The sequence below is a fragment of the Aspergillus luchuensis genome, chromosome 3, assembly GCF_016861625.1.
Source record: "Aspergillus luchuensis IFO 4308 DNA, chromosome 3, nearly complete sequence".
Lineage (NCBI taxonomy): Eukaryota > Fungi > Ascomycota > Eurotiomycetes > Eurotiales > Aspergillaceae > Aspergillus > Aspergillus luchuensis.
This window is the reverse complement of record NC_054851.1, coordinates 2,983,876-2,997,389: the sequence shown is the minus strand read 5'-3', so window position 1 is coordinate 2,997,389 and position 13,514 is coordinate 2,983,876. Positions and strand designations below refer to the sequence as shown.

Below are 13,514 nucleotides of genomic sequence, written 5' to 3'. Positions count from 1 at the left end.
AGGAGTTCGCGGCCGACCACCTAGACCGCCTCCTCGGAAAAAGCATTCTCGATTGGTTTATCCATAAAAGCGGCGTGGCCGAAGACAGTCACGCCGGTGGCTCCGATCAGCCAGAGCACAGTGGAGATGGGCGAGGCCCAGAATCCCAGAGGCACCGCGACAATTAGCAGTCCGGTGTACAGCTGGGAAGTGTTGAACCGGGCGAAGCCCAATTCCAGGTCATGACCCTGGAGCTTTCCGATGCCGTAGAGACCACCGGTGACCAGGATGATGACAAAGAGCAACAGGGGGTTGGTCAGCAAGCTGTAGATGCTGAGCATCACGAAGACGGCGGCATAGTTGCTAGAGAAGTAGGACAGATTGTAGTTCACACGGCTCTGGACCTCGCCAAAGTGGGCGGGCTTGGAGACACGCTTGATGTCCAGGAATTCGGAGATGGGACGCAGGTTGGCAAAGCGCGTGCCGAGGGATTGAGAGCGAACGCTGTTGAACCGTTCGCCGAAGCGCGAGGTGATCGCATCAATGGGGATCTGGAGAGGCATTTTTGGAGATTCGGGCGAAGTTTGTAAGATACGGTAGAAGAAAGATAATTGAATGAGATGAAGTGGATCGGGAAAATAGTGATACGTGTGAGAAGACTGAAGACGGTAAAATGATGGAGATGAAGTGTAGTAAAAGCAGTAAAGAAAAGGGGGAAGGACCGAGAGAGAAGAGAGACCGGGGAATGTTTTTGTCGAGGAAGATTGGAAGCGGCTTAGCTGGCCCGAAAGCAAAACCAACGAGGCGTTTTGGCAGCCTGGAAGCACCGAACTAGTCTAGGCGTATTCCAGTACTGGTCTCGGTATTTTTCTCGTGGTTTTCCCCCCCCGGCGGTCCCAGGCGGGAAGCACAGACAAAGTAACCGAAGTAAGTACCCTCCAGGTACCGATCCGCCTTGTAACAGGCTTGAGAGGTACCGCCCAGCAACAAAGAAGGTTAATTGTGAAGACAAGTGGACTCGGGTGCTTCTTATAAGGTATCGGAGGAATGGAGGGCAAGGCAAATAAACAAGGCACGTTTGGATCCAACGCTTGAGTCACTGCTCCAGTCACTGCTCCGGTTTCATGGACCCTCGAATCCAATCAAGACACACGGTGGATGAGGCCCGCTAAGAATAGAAAGCAGGGCAGCAATGGGTGGAGAGAGTAGAGAGACAGACCCTTCGAAGCTGGATGCGGAAGAAGAGATCTAGACAGAGAGAGAGAGAGAGAGATAGAACGATCACTCTTGAGGGTTGACTACTCAAGAAGCCATCCCCATCACTTCCCCTCAATCATCTTCCACTGCTCTTCCAATTCCATGCCTGATATGCCCTATTTCAAGTGGTAATTCGAGGAAGAAGAGCACTCAGTAACTCACTCACTATCCTCTACACTACTGCCAGAGGGGACTTGTCTCGAATTTAAACCCCAGCTGTCCCAACCACCACCCCCTCTCTCTACTGCCAGCCAGCCTGTGAGTTGGAATAGCCACTTCTGCAAACATTAGGTATCAATCACATTTCCATCTACCTATCTCCTCTTTTCGATTTCTCCTCACCTGGCCTTGGATCCTTTATTGGACCACGTCGTGCAGCTGCAGACTCCACTGGACCCGTACCGTAATTCCGTTTCAGGCGTTCCATACCGATCTGGGCGGTGAACCCGGATTTGCCCATTCTAGGCCTAGCTCTCTCGTCACGTAAACGTAACGCTATTCCTGCCTGATGACAGATCATTGCTTTGGCGGTATCGTCGCCTGAGGATTCCACCTATCTCGTTTTTGGAGGAAGAACAAGTTACAAAGTACTTCACCACTTGTTGAATCATGAACATGAGTTGCATGTAGTCTCTTGTTTGGCGCATCAATTGTTCTCCACTGCTCATTCTGTTTCATTCGTTCTCTTCTCATTCGCTTCGGGTCCAGCGGCTTGACCGCTCCCTTCTTCCACAATGAGGTCCATCGCACTTCGTCTGTTTGCGTTTGTAGCCCTGATTGTTCTGGCCGCGGCTTGGACTAAAGAAGGTCAGTTGCTGCTCTTTTTTTCCTTTCTGTACCCCGCAAACTTCTCTATTCCCATATACTAAATCTCTGCGACTCTCCAGATTATGAAATCTTCCGTATCAATGACGAACTCGCCGCTGCAGAAGGTCCCAATGTGACATTCTACGGTACGTGTCCCCTGAGCAAACAAATTCCCCTTCCACCTCCATAGTCCCCCGCCACTGACCATTTTCCAAACGGACAGATTTTCTCGGCGCCAAACCCAACGCCAACCAAGATGAATTGAGCAAGGCCTACCGTCAGAAGTCCCGACTTCTGCATCCTGATAAAGTCAAGCGGTCCTTCATCGCCAACAGCTCCAAGGACAAGTCTCGCTCCAAGTCCTCCAAGTCCGGTGTCCATGTCAACAATGGTCCTTCGAAGCGCGAAATCGCCGCGGCCGTGAAGGAGGCTCATGAGCGCTCCGCTCGCCTCAACACCGTCGCCAATATCCTCCGTGGCCCGGGTCGCGAGCGCTACGACCATTTCCTGAAGAATGGTTTCCCCAAGTGGAAGGGAACTGGTTACTACTATTCGCGATTCCGTCCTGGTCTGGGATCCGTGCTTATTGGCTTGTTCCTGGTCTTTGGTGGTGGTGCGCACTACGCTGCTTTGGTGCTGGGCTGGAAGCGCCAGCGGGAGTTCGTCGATCGTTACATCCGTCAAGCGAGGAGAGCTGCCTGGGGTGATGAATCTGGTGTCCGGGGTATCCCCGGTCTTGATGGTGCCTCAGCTCCTGCCCCAACTCCGGCACCGGCTCCGGAGCCCGAACAGAGTGCTATGCCTATGAACCGTCGCCAAAAACGCATGATGGACAGGGAGAACCGCAAGGAGGGCAAGAAAGGTGGCCGGGCGACATCCCGGAACTCTGGAACGGCCACGCCCACTTCCGAGCCTCAGACGGAGCCCACCGGGGAGCGGAAGAAGGTGATTGCTGAGAATGGGAAGGTACTGATTGTCGACTCTCTTGGAAATGTGTTCCTGGAGGAGGAAACAGAAGATGGCGAGCGTCAGGAATTCTTGCTCGACGTCGATGAGATTCAGCGTCCGACAATTCGTGACACGATGGTCTTCCGCTTGCCGGGCTGGATTTACTCTAAGACGGTTGGCAGGTTGCTCGCTCCAAATGCGGTGGATAGCGGTGCTGAGTCAGAGGAGGAGCTTTCCGAAGTCGTGGAGTCGACTGAAGGCACCGCCAGCTCTGCGAGACCTTCCAAGGCAAGGAGGCGGGGAAAGCGGTCTCAGAGATCGTAAAGAATCCGACATAGATAGCGAAACCCGCTTACTTGGTAAGCAGTATTCTCTGTGGTTCGATGCTTTCCCCCCAAAGAGCTTACGAACAATTCTTGCCATTGCATATGTACAAATAATGTTTGGTGTCCAAAAAAATATCTTTGAAGGCGAGAAGGCCGTGGGGACGTTTCATTGAACTCGTGTCTAAATACTTGAACATTTGCATAACACCGTAAACGATAAATATCAAAAACATATCGGGAACATGACTCTTTGGATTTACCCGCAACCGCCAACGGACATCGTAACCAAGAAGCATCAGGTCAAGTTTGCGTCGTATCGTCATTGTCGTATCATGATCGTGTCGTGTCTATCTTATCTGACTAATTCTCGCTGATATTCCCATTCATACATCAAAGTGCAGAAGCGCTGGAATACAGACCGCAAAGCAATGCCTCAGTAGTTACATCAGCATTTTCGCAATGTTCATGAGGCCCTTGATATTGTCTGACATGCTGTTGCCACTGGGCTTCGATGAGTTCCCGCCAAAAAGCCCCTTTGGCAGTCGGATTCCGATCATGGCGAGCAATTTCTGCAGGACACCACTCGTGAGGAGCGGTATGACAACCAGCATGAGAACCTTCACCGGGTTCCGACGCGCATAGTCGTAAATGTCGCGGAGCAAGCGTTTGATGGCGCGAACCACCTTCTGTACGAAGCCTGTTCGGGGCCGTGCGCGCCGCGATGAGGACGAAGAGAGCACGGACGGGCTGGTGCGTCCGACACGACTACCACCGCCGTTCAGACTGAAAATCGAGGGAGCAGAGTGACGAGGATGATGAGTTGAATAAGTGGAACGTCGTGAGGGGGAAGAACGTCGGCGGGAATGAGAGTGATGGGAAGACGAGGATGAAGATTTTCCATCAAACCAGCCCATCTTGAATCGGTGTTCCTGAATATGGGTGCTTGAGCGACTTATTGGCAGGGTCAGATTTAAAATTTCGGCCAATGCTAACACAGTACTTTCCCAAGCGAATTAATTGATGAAGATGGCTGGAAGCACAAAAGTATGGCCCCTCTGGATGTATTGTGTGCTGGTGAAGCCTGTAAAAAGCAATCGCGCTATTGCGGAGTCGTAGCGTGCTGCAAATGCACACAATGGAGGTCCAGGCGTTTTGGCCAGCTCCACAGCTAGGTTGCGGTGCGGATATTGTACAAGTCACAAGCTGGGATGGTTCACACTGCTGTCAATTGAATGTGACTGCAAATATGATCTATCATAGACAACTTTGAGTCTCCTAAAAAGCGTGCAATTGAGAGGGTTAAAGTAGCATGGCGAGCCGTGTGAGGGAAGTTAAATGAAATGAAGGGGGGAGGGGATTAGGTGAGACTCCCCCGTCTGTGCAGGAGGCAAAGCTGAAAACCATCACTAAACACCGAACTGTGCCTACTGTTTAGTGTGTTCCTAGCAGTGGCTAGCATCTGCAGCGTACGTACAGCGCTCTCTACGAGTGGCTGGTGACAGTGGTTCCGGGCGTCCTAACTTTGGCGCCATCCCCATGATTGGTGCTGCCCTCAGGGGCTTCCCGTCTCTGCTGTTTAGTCAGAACCGAGTCGCTGGAAAAGGCCGAACCTTCGTTCCGTGCTTCCTGATGCCTGAGGCATAAATGCCTCGTCGACGTCATCTTCCCCCCGCCGAGTCATGACCTCTCGGGAAGAGTTGGACACAAATGAAGCTACACTCATCTGGCTCTTCACCATCTGAGTTAGGAGCACGGCATATTTTCTAACATAGAGACATTTAGACATGCCTAGTAAGCGTGCACGAATGTGTTTCATGACTTTAACATATGAACTGACTGTGGATTAGAACAACGCGATTACTGTACGAAATGCCAACTTCTACATACTGTATAGAAAGTGTCCGAACTAATCAATGCCATATGTAGACAAGGTACTGGGAGTATCCCCCAGAGCGACACAACAAGAGATTCGCAATGCATACAAAAGGTGAGTCAATGCCCATCATGCTGCGACCATGCTCTGTTCTGAACTGTGTAGGGAATCTCTGAAGTCTCATCCAGACAGAGTCCCTGTCGACTCGCCAGAAAGGGCGGCTCGGACACGCAAGTTCCAGGAGATTAGCGATGCTTATTACACGTTGTCGGATGTATCACGCCGACGGGAGTATGATGCGATGAGGATGGCAGGCGGTGTTGAGGAGGAAGAGGAGGAAGTGCCCCGTGGAGGTGCAGGAGGATTTCCCTGGTCCGCTTTTGGCTTTGGTACTAGCACTGCTGATAGTGAGCAACGTGCAAATGAGCAATTCGGGTCGGTGTTTGAAGAAATGCTGCGTGAAGAGGGCCTTGCCAGCGAAGGCACAGATGCTGACGGTCAGACTCGTTCACATCCAACATCTCGGTTCTGGTCCGTTGTAGGTGGAATTAGTGGTGGTGCTCTCGGTTTCATCGTAGCTAATGCTCCTGGAGCATTGGCTGGCGCAGTCGCTGGCAATCGTCTTGGTGCAGTGCGAGATGCCAAAGGAAAGAGCGTTTACGATGTCTTCCTCCAGCTTCCTCAAACAGATCGAGCAAGGCTTTTGAGTGAATTAGCAGCCAAGGTCTTTCAGACGACCATGGGCCGTTGACGTTTCACGCGATGGAAAGGAGTTCGAGTTGGTCTGGCGTTGTTGTCTGCCTCATATACAAGAGTCTTATCGGCCTATAGCTAGTCTTAATGGAACTTGTATACACTATCAGTATCTGTACGCTCGGAACCAGAGATACATTGACTACAGATGAAAGAGGAACAAGCACAATGGCAACGGCAATATATGTACGGAGTAGTACTATTTACGCCTTTTCCTGCGATTTTCTCAGCAACCACCGTATGGCTTATCACACTTATCGATAAGCGAAGCAAGCCCCACGTGGATCATCCGTATGGAGAAATTGGAGATTGACCGCCTTGGGCCTGGCCTTGGTGCCTCACTGCCTAGCTGTCTGGAAGCCGCCCGATACGGTTAAGCTGTAAGAATGTTTGTCTGGAACCCCCGCTTGTCCCTCCAGCTCACCGCATGCGGCTGTCACAACGTCCGCCCCTGAAAAGATACATAGTCCAATTGCCCCTCAGTCAATTGCGCCTTTGGCTTCAGTCTCTCTCACTTACCTTGTTCCTCAACTATCTTTCAATTCTATATCCATTATGGCCACTGAAGCAGCCGGAGTTTATCCTGCCCTGCAGGACCGCCCCCTCAAGGGCACAATCTGTCTCTTTGATGTCGACAAGACGTTAACGCCTGCCCGAGCTGTAAGTTCGCAAGAATGAAATGATCAACTGTCTATTCGTTTAGTATTTTGAAGGACTAATCTGTTTCTTTTTTACACCGATTATAGAATGTCACCCCGGAGATGCTCACGCTTCTCTCTCAGCTGCGTCACAAGTGCGCGATCGGATTCGTTAGTTGTCTTCATTCCTCTTAGGCTCAGCGCGCAGTCTCACATTGCCAGGTTGGTGGCTCGAATCTTCCCAAGCAGCAAGAACAGCTCGGTAGAAACACCACGGACGTCACAACCCTATTCGATTTCTGCTTCGCCGAGAACGGTTTGACCGCTTTCCGCCTGGGCAAGCCTCTTCAAAGCAACAGCTTCATCCAATGGCTGGGAGAGGAAAAATATCAGAAGTTGGTCAACTTTCTGCTCAAGTACATCGCCAACGTGGAGATTCCTAAGAAGCGCGGCACCTTCGTCGAATTCCGCAATGGCATGATCAACGTCAGCCCGATTGGCAGAAATGCTAGCACCGAGGAACGGAAGGAGTTTGAAGCGTATGTATACGAGTGGTAGCTCGGTGCTCACATATACAGGACCTCTTGACTGATTTTATGAGCAGGTATGACAAGATTCACAACATCCGCCGCGACCTTGTAGATGCGCTCAAGAAGGAGTTCCCTGACTATGGTTTGAGGTATGTGATAGGATCACCAGGCCTTCAGTGACTGCGTATGGTCATTACAGTTATTAACAGTTCTGAACAGCTACTCTATTGGTGGTGAAATCTCGTTTGACGTTTTCCCGACCGGCTGGGACAAGACTTACTGCCTACAACACGTCGAAGCCGAGAAAGACATTACGGGTATCGATTATAAGACAATCCACTTCTTCGGTGACAAGACATTCCCTGGTGGTAACGACTACGAGATCTACAGTGACCCTAGGACGATCGGTCACTCCGTTGAGGACCCTGATGACACCATGAGACAGTTGAGGGAGCTCTTCCAGCTCTAGGGGATGATTTGGAAGACAGGAGGGCCATAATCGCATTCAGGGTCCGGAACGGTCATATCAGCTAAATATTATCTACTAGCCAACAGGATTTGGCGTTCTCTATGAATAGGACAGTGAAAAACGTCTTGCATATTGCTATTGTGCCTTTACCTTGGTCGATCATTTCCGTCATCTGGTCCATTCAACTCATAGCATTTCCTTGGTTACGAAAACAGTAGGCGCTGTACCTAAAAGAAAAACCACTATGTTCAAAAGCACAAGATGAGGAAGTGACAGTGTAGGTCCGCGAGTTCCTGACACGGAGTCCAGCTACTAATGCCGCATGCGGAACCTAAACTGTATCTCCTATTCCCTCAATTAAATGGTGTAAGCAGGCCCATGGGAACGAAAAGACTAAACTGTAAAGCAGGGATTAGATAGAATAGAGAAAATTATATTATGAAGTAAGACCTAACGCCAGTTCTAAATGGTTTGTACAGCAACAAGAGAAACAGAAATACGGTCCATGGTATTCTATTATAAGTGAATAATGATAACTCATCTCACTTGCGAAACGCTGTAATTCCAGCAACAGGACTAGTCCAGAGCAGAGACTCGACACTGACAGTTAGGAAGCATGCGGTGCCCGAGATCATGGTGCAAACATGTATGAGACCCAAACATGTTCAAAAGTAGATGAAACTCAAACTATATGAACGAATCTTCCAATTTATACGTCACTGCAGGGCATGTTTCCATGGCCTCTGCGTTCATGGTTGACTGACTAAGCCAAGCATTAGAACGGAAAGATTCCGGACTTAATATAACCCAGCCCTATCAGCACGTGAGGTCTGCTTATCTGATCGCCGTATCGGAGCAACAGTGAGAGAGTATTACTCGACTCAACACTTATTTGGTGGCAAGCTGAGGCGTCAGAGACAAGAGGGGGCGGCATGACTGTACTGAATGCAGAAGTTTTTTATCCTGGTATGAATCCTCGACATTTTAGGTGGTATATCTTGTTATTCCCTACTAACCTTCACACCTCAGGCAATGTCCCGGAATCGTTGGCCACTGCCTTCGTCAGGCCCGAGCAGCCAGTGACCCATGAGCATCCAAGTAAACGTCGCAAGCTGGCTTCGGCAACTCGGAGTCTAAGACAGCTCAATGGTTTATCGGACTCACGAGTACCAATAGGTTATATACCACTGGCGCGTTTCGACCTGCGCTTGGTATGTATCCTCCCTGTGTGACAGGAGCCGGACTCTCCCGGGTCTCTTTAGACCAACTTTGCTGATTCTCGATAGAACTTTGACTCTGTAACTCATGATCGAGATGACAAGGACGGTGCTACCGAGCTGCTGGATACTGTACCTGTCATCCTCGATGTAAATAGGGTTGCTCCAACCCAGTCTGCTACTGTTCAGAATGAAGGGCTGCATAGCTGTCTCAGCCTGGCACTAGTGTCGGCTTTTAGGCGTGAAACAGTTTTCACTATTGAAAGATCTGATCCGGAGCTCGTTCGATTGGGTAATCATCTGTCTCTCGCCTCAAGCCTTGCTTGCGCCGATCACTTTCAGAAGAATGTGCCTTCAATATGTTATCAATCTACTCTTCACCGTCTGTCTGATAGGAAGACGTTCAGCTTGGAGACGTTCATCATGTGGAGAGATTCCCTTGATGTCCCAGACATCAACAAGATGCTGGCTGGTCCGGCAAAAGTCTTCTCGAGGTACATCTTGCGGGATGATGATGACGATGACACAATATTCGAAAATCCTCGGCAAAAGCACCATAGGGATATGGGTGCAACAGGTTGGTCCCCACGTGAATTCTATGACAATGTACATGTTCCACCAGACAACCCTGCTTCATCTGCAGATATAAAGTGTGACATGTTGGAGTGTCAGCTTTTCCCCTTTCAAAGAAGGGCAGTCAGGTGGTTGTTGCAAAGGGAAGGCGTGGAACTCCAACCAGACGGGAGAATTGCTCCTTTAAAGCGGGAGCCTGCAAGTGACCTGCCAGTATCCTTCACTAGGTTTACTGATGCGAATGGTAAAGAGTGTTTCGCCAGTCAGTTATTTATGGTCGTTACTTCCAATATCACAAGCTGGTATGATGCCGAGAACGTCCTCAACGGGGGCGTACTAGCCGAGGAGATGGGCTTGGGTAAGACGGTCGAAATGATCACCTTGATTTGCCTCCATCGACGCTTCACGTTCTCGGAGGATACAGGCCAGCATGGACGCGTCGACGGCTTGAAGCCATCACGAGCGACTTTGATCATAACGCCCCCGGCGATCCTTGAGCAGTGGCGGCAAGAGATTGAATTGCATGCTCCAGGGCTGAGTGTATATCACTATGAAGGGATCCAGCGTCATCAGAAACTAGCAGATAATGAACTGGTCGAGCTGATATCGGATCATGATGTTGTGCTGACTACCTACAACGTTCTTGCTCGGGAGGTCCACTATTCTGGTGATGCTCCAAAGCGAAACCTGCGGCATGAGAAGCGTTTTGAGGCAAGAAAAACGCCGCTTGTTCAGATATCCTGGTGGCGGGTCTGCCTAGATGAAGCACAGATGATTGAGAGCGGTGTCAGCAATGCAGCGAGAGTTGCTCGTCTGATTCCACGTCAACTGGCTTGGGCGGTAACTGGAACGCCTCTTCGTAAAGATATTGCAGATCTTCTGGGGTTGCTGCTCTTTCTTCATTACGAACCCTATTGTGGCTTCATCTGGAATAGGCTATGCGTGTCTTTCCGATCTATCTTAGCACACATAGTTCACACAATTGCCCTTCGTCATAGCAAAGATCATGTTCGCAATGAGCTTCGTTTGCCACCACAGAAGAGGGTCGTTATAACAGTCCCTTTCACTGCAGTGGAAGAGCAACATTATGGCCAGCTGTACGAGCAGATGTGTGAAGATTGTGGCCTTGATTTATCAGGCGCACCGACAACTGATGAATGGAACCCTAATGACCCGTCAGTGGTGGAAAAGATGCGAAGTTGGCTTGTCAGGCTCCGTCAAACCTGCCTTCATCCTGCAGGCACAGGTCGCCGGACTTTGGGCGTTGGATATAACGGTCCCTTACGGTCGGTGAATGAGGTTCTCGAGGTTATGATCGACCAGAATGACGTGCTCATACATACAGAGGAGCGCACTTTGCTCCTATCTCAGCTTCGGCGGGGGCAGTTGCTGGAGAACGCAATGCGCAAGCATGAAGCACTTCAACTTTGGAAGGAGTGCTTGGAACGAGCAAGTGCAATCGTTAAAGAATGCCGGGACCGATTGCAAACGGAACGGATGAAGAGTCGAGTCACCTCCGCGGACGATAACCAAGATTCTGTGTCAGTAGACTCAATAAGTGATAACGAGGCGGAAGAAACAGAAAAGAACACCCGCATTGGTACATATCGTCAGAGACTGCGCTCAGCTCTCGAGGTCCAGCACATCTGTGTGTTCTTTATGGGTAACGCGTATTACCAGATCAAGTCGGATCCGAAGCTCACGGAACATGATTCTGAACAATTCAAACTCCTCGAGAAACAGGAAGAGGAGGCGTATACCACAGCTAAATCCATCCGGAAGGAGATGCTGGTTGATATTTCCCGAAAGGTCGGCCATTACATGAGAATGATAAGGGAGAAGTCGCACAAGAAGGAATTTGTGAGCATTCCCAAGATGATGCCTCAGGTATATAGCACAGGGCTAGAAGGTCGGCGCGTGATCGAGCGATTCGAAGACTTCTGTGAAGCCATGAATCAGCATGCTGCACAGTACGATAGCTGGCGACAAACCATGATAAAGTTCCTCTCCCAGTCACTCATCGATCAAGAGGACGAGTCGGAGCTAGAAGGTGACGAGTATGAAAAATCCACTAAGCACCAGGATGAAATGTACGTTTACATGGAAGCCTTGCGCGCAATGTTCGCCGACCGTCATGATTGCTTAACTGGACAAAAGAACGTTCTCATTGCCCATGAAGTTAAGCAAGGAATTATCCAAGCACAAAAGGGTGAAGGGCCTTCTCCAACCCTATTCCTGGAAGTGATGAACCTACGCAGTAATCTGAAGCCTGATCCGCAACTCGGATCCCTTCGAGGCATTATCAGCGAGCTTCGCAGCCTGACCACCGCGCTTGAATGGCAAGCGAATGAAGGAAGTTCTCGAGCGCGTGCAGAGCTTGAGAATGTCAGTCTCGTGTTAAGACATGCAAGCCAACTGGCAGCTGAACAGTCTAAGGCTGCTTCCAGCTTGGAGAGGGAGGTTGAGATGTTTCGAGATACGATGAACAATCGGCTTGAATATTATCGTCAACTGCAGCAGATATCTGACACTGTTGCCCCATATGATGAAAACAGTGTTGGTAAGCCATTGGATGTGACACTCTTCACTTCGAAGCTCAAAAAGGAGAGTGAAATTGACGAGAAAATCTCTTCTTTGCGAGCGAAACGTCGGTATCTAATCCACCTGCGAGATGAGTCTGGCTCAGACGAGACATCAAGGATATGTGTCATCTGCCAGTCTGGGTTCGAAGTCGGTCAGTATCAGCAGTACAAATCCAAGTCAGTGCCTTTATGTAGCGGTGGTGCTAACCTAATGCAGGTGTTCTGACGGTTTGCGGTCATAAATATTGCAAGGACTGCTTGCGAATGTGGTGGCATCAGCATCGAACTTGTCCCACGTGCAAAAAACGCTTGAAAGCAAACGACTTCCATCAGATCACGTATAAGCCACAAGAGTTTGTCGTGCAGGAGGAGAAGGCGCCAACTAAACTAGAGTTCGAACGTCCTTCAAAAAACTCTATATATGCCGATATCAGCTCGAGCACGTTGAAAGAAATCAAGAACATTGACCTGGATAGCTCCTATGGCACAAAGATCGATACTTTGGCACGGCATATCTTATGGCTTCGGGAGCATGATCCCGGGGCCAAGTCGGTTGTATTTTCTCAATACAAAAACTTTCTTGAGATCCTCGCCAATGCGCTTTCCCGGTTCAAGATTGGTTTCAGCAGCGTTGACGCCAAGGATGGCATCCAAACCTTTAAAAGTGACCCTGCAGTAAGTATAATATCTTGCCAATCTGGCCCAGGAAGCAGCGTCTAACTTTTCATCGTTACTAAGGTTGAATGCTTCCTCTTACACGCCAAGGCACACTCCTCCGGTCTCAATTTAGTGAACGCCACCCATGTCTTCCTTTGTGAGCCTCTGATCAACACCGCAATTGAGCTTCAGGCTATCGCTCGTGTACACTGCATTGGCCAACATCGGCCAACCACTGTTTGGATGTATCTGGTGTCCGACACTGTCGAGCAGTCGATCTATGACCTCTCGGTATCGCGTCGCTTAGCCCACATAATGCAGAAGGAGAAAAAAAAGGAAAAACAGCTCACTAGTACCTCGGATAATGGAACATCGATACCCAAACTCACTGAAACTGTCATTGATTCGGCTAACTCTCTAGAAATGCAAGATGCAGCACTGTCCAAGTTAATGGCAGGCGGGGCATCAGGAGGTGAAATGGTGAAGAAGGATGATCTATGGCAGTGTCTTTTCGGTAATTCGAGCCAGAACAAACCCATGAATGCCCATCTGGCCGACGCCGGAGGTGAAGTTGCAAGGTTCTTGAGGGGTGAGGCAGCTGAACAGAGAAGCGAGGCTACTGCCCACGCTTGACCTTCAGCGAAAGATGACGACTGTATTACACGAATCACATAGTGTGGCTCATGCCATTTAACTTTGCTATCTACCTCTATACTATCAAATGTAATGTTTAGCTTACCTTCGTCATTACATCCTCCGATAAAGTTTATTTAGATGCGCTCCACATTAGGCAATGTTCCGAGACACCTTAGGCATAAATACCATCATACAACTTCGTCACACACGGCGGTACCTGAGCCCCAGATGATGACTAATGTGGATACTGTCTTCCCAATTCGGGATGT

The 13,514-nt window shown here is 49.7% G+C and overlaps 6 protein-coding genes across 6 annotated transcripts; 4 read left to right on the top strand and 2 right to left on the bottom strand.

The window, feature by feature from the left end:
* Positions 1-20: 20 nt before the first annotated feature.
* On the bottom strand, positions 21-542 carry AKAW2_30998S (putative COPII vesicles protein Yip3; the record flags this gene model as incomplete). Its single annotated transcript, XM_041687574.1, has 1 exon — positions 21-542. One exon carries the CDS (start codon positions 540-542, stop codon positions 21-23), a length of 522 nt encoding a protein of 173 aa, XP_041541445.1.
* Positions 543-1,970: 1,428 nt separating this feature from the next.
* Positions 1,971-3,315, top strand: AKAW2_30997A (putative endoplasmic reticulum DnaJ domain protein Erj5; the record flags this gene model as incomplete). The annotated part of the gene is made up of 3 exons (XM_041687573.1): positions 1,971-2,043; positions 2,124-2,189; positions 2,267-3,315. 3 exons carry the CDS (start codon positions 1,971-1,973, stop codon positions 3,313-3,315), a joined length of 1,188 nt encoding a protein of 395 aa, XP_041541444.1.
* A 442-nt stretch (positions 3,316-3,757) lies between these two features.
* AKAW2_30996S (uncharacterized protein) lies at positions 3,758-4,231 on the bottom strand (the record flags this gene model as incomplete). Its single annotated transcript, XM_041687572.1, has 1 exon — positions 3,758-4,231. One exon carries the CDS (start codon positions 4,229-4,231, stop codon positions 3,758-3,760), a length of 474 nt encoding a protein of 157 aa, XP_041541443.1.
* An 870-nt stretch (positions 4,232-5,101) lies between these two features.
* On the top strand, positions 5,102-5,941 carry AKAW2_30995A (putative DnaJ chaperone (Caj1); the record flags this gene model as incomplete). Its single annotated transcript, XM_041687571.1, has 4 exons — positions 5,102-5,108; positions 5,165-5,179; positions 5,244-5,304; positions 5,356-5,941. 4 exons carry the CDS (start codon positions 5,102-5,104, stop codon positions 5,939-5,941), a joined length of 669 nt encoding a protein of 222 aa, XP_041541442.1.
* A 557-nt stretch (positions 5,942-6,498) lies between these two features.
* Positions 6,499-7,580, top strand: sec53 (phosphomannomutase SEC53; the record flags this gene model as incomplete). The annotated part of the gene is made up of 5 exons (XM_041687570.1): positions 6,499-6,603; positions 6,690-6,752; positions 6,804-7,120; positions 7,186-7,260; positions 7,331-7,580. 5 exons carry the CDS (start codon positions 6,499-6,501, stop codon positions 7,578-7,580), a joined length of 810 nt encoding a protein of 269 aa, XP_041541441.1.
* Positions 7,581-9,220: 1,640 nt separating this feature from the next.
* Positions 9,221-13,242, top strand: AKAW2_30993A (putative SNF2 family helicase/ATPase; the record flags this gene model as incomplete). Its single annotated transcript, XM_041687569.1, has 3 exons — positions 9,221-12,104; positions 12,170-12,627; positions 12,691-13,242. The coding sequence occupies 3 exons, from the start codon at positions 9,221-9,223 to the stop codon at positions 13,240-13,242; spliced, it is 3,894 nt and encodes a 1,297-aa protein (XP_041541440.1).
* Positions 13,243-13,514: the final 272 nt, after the last annotated feature.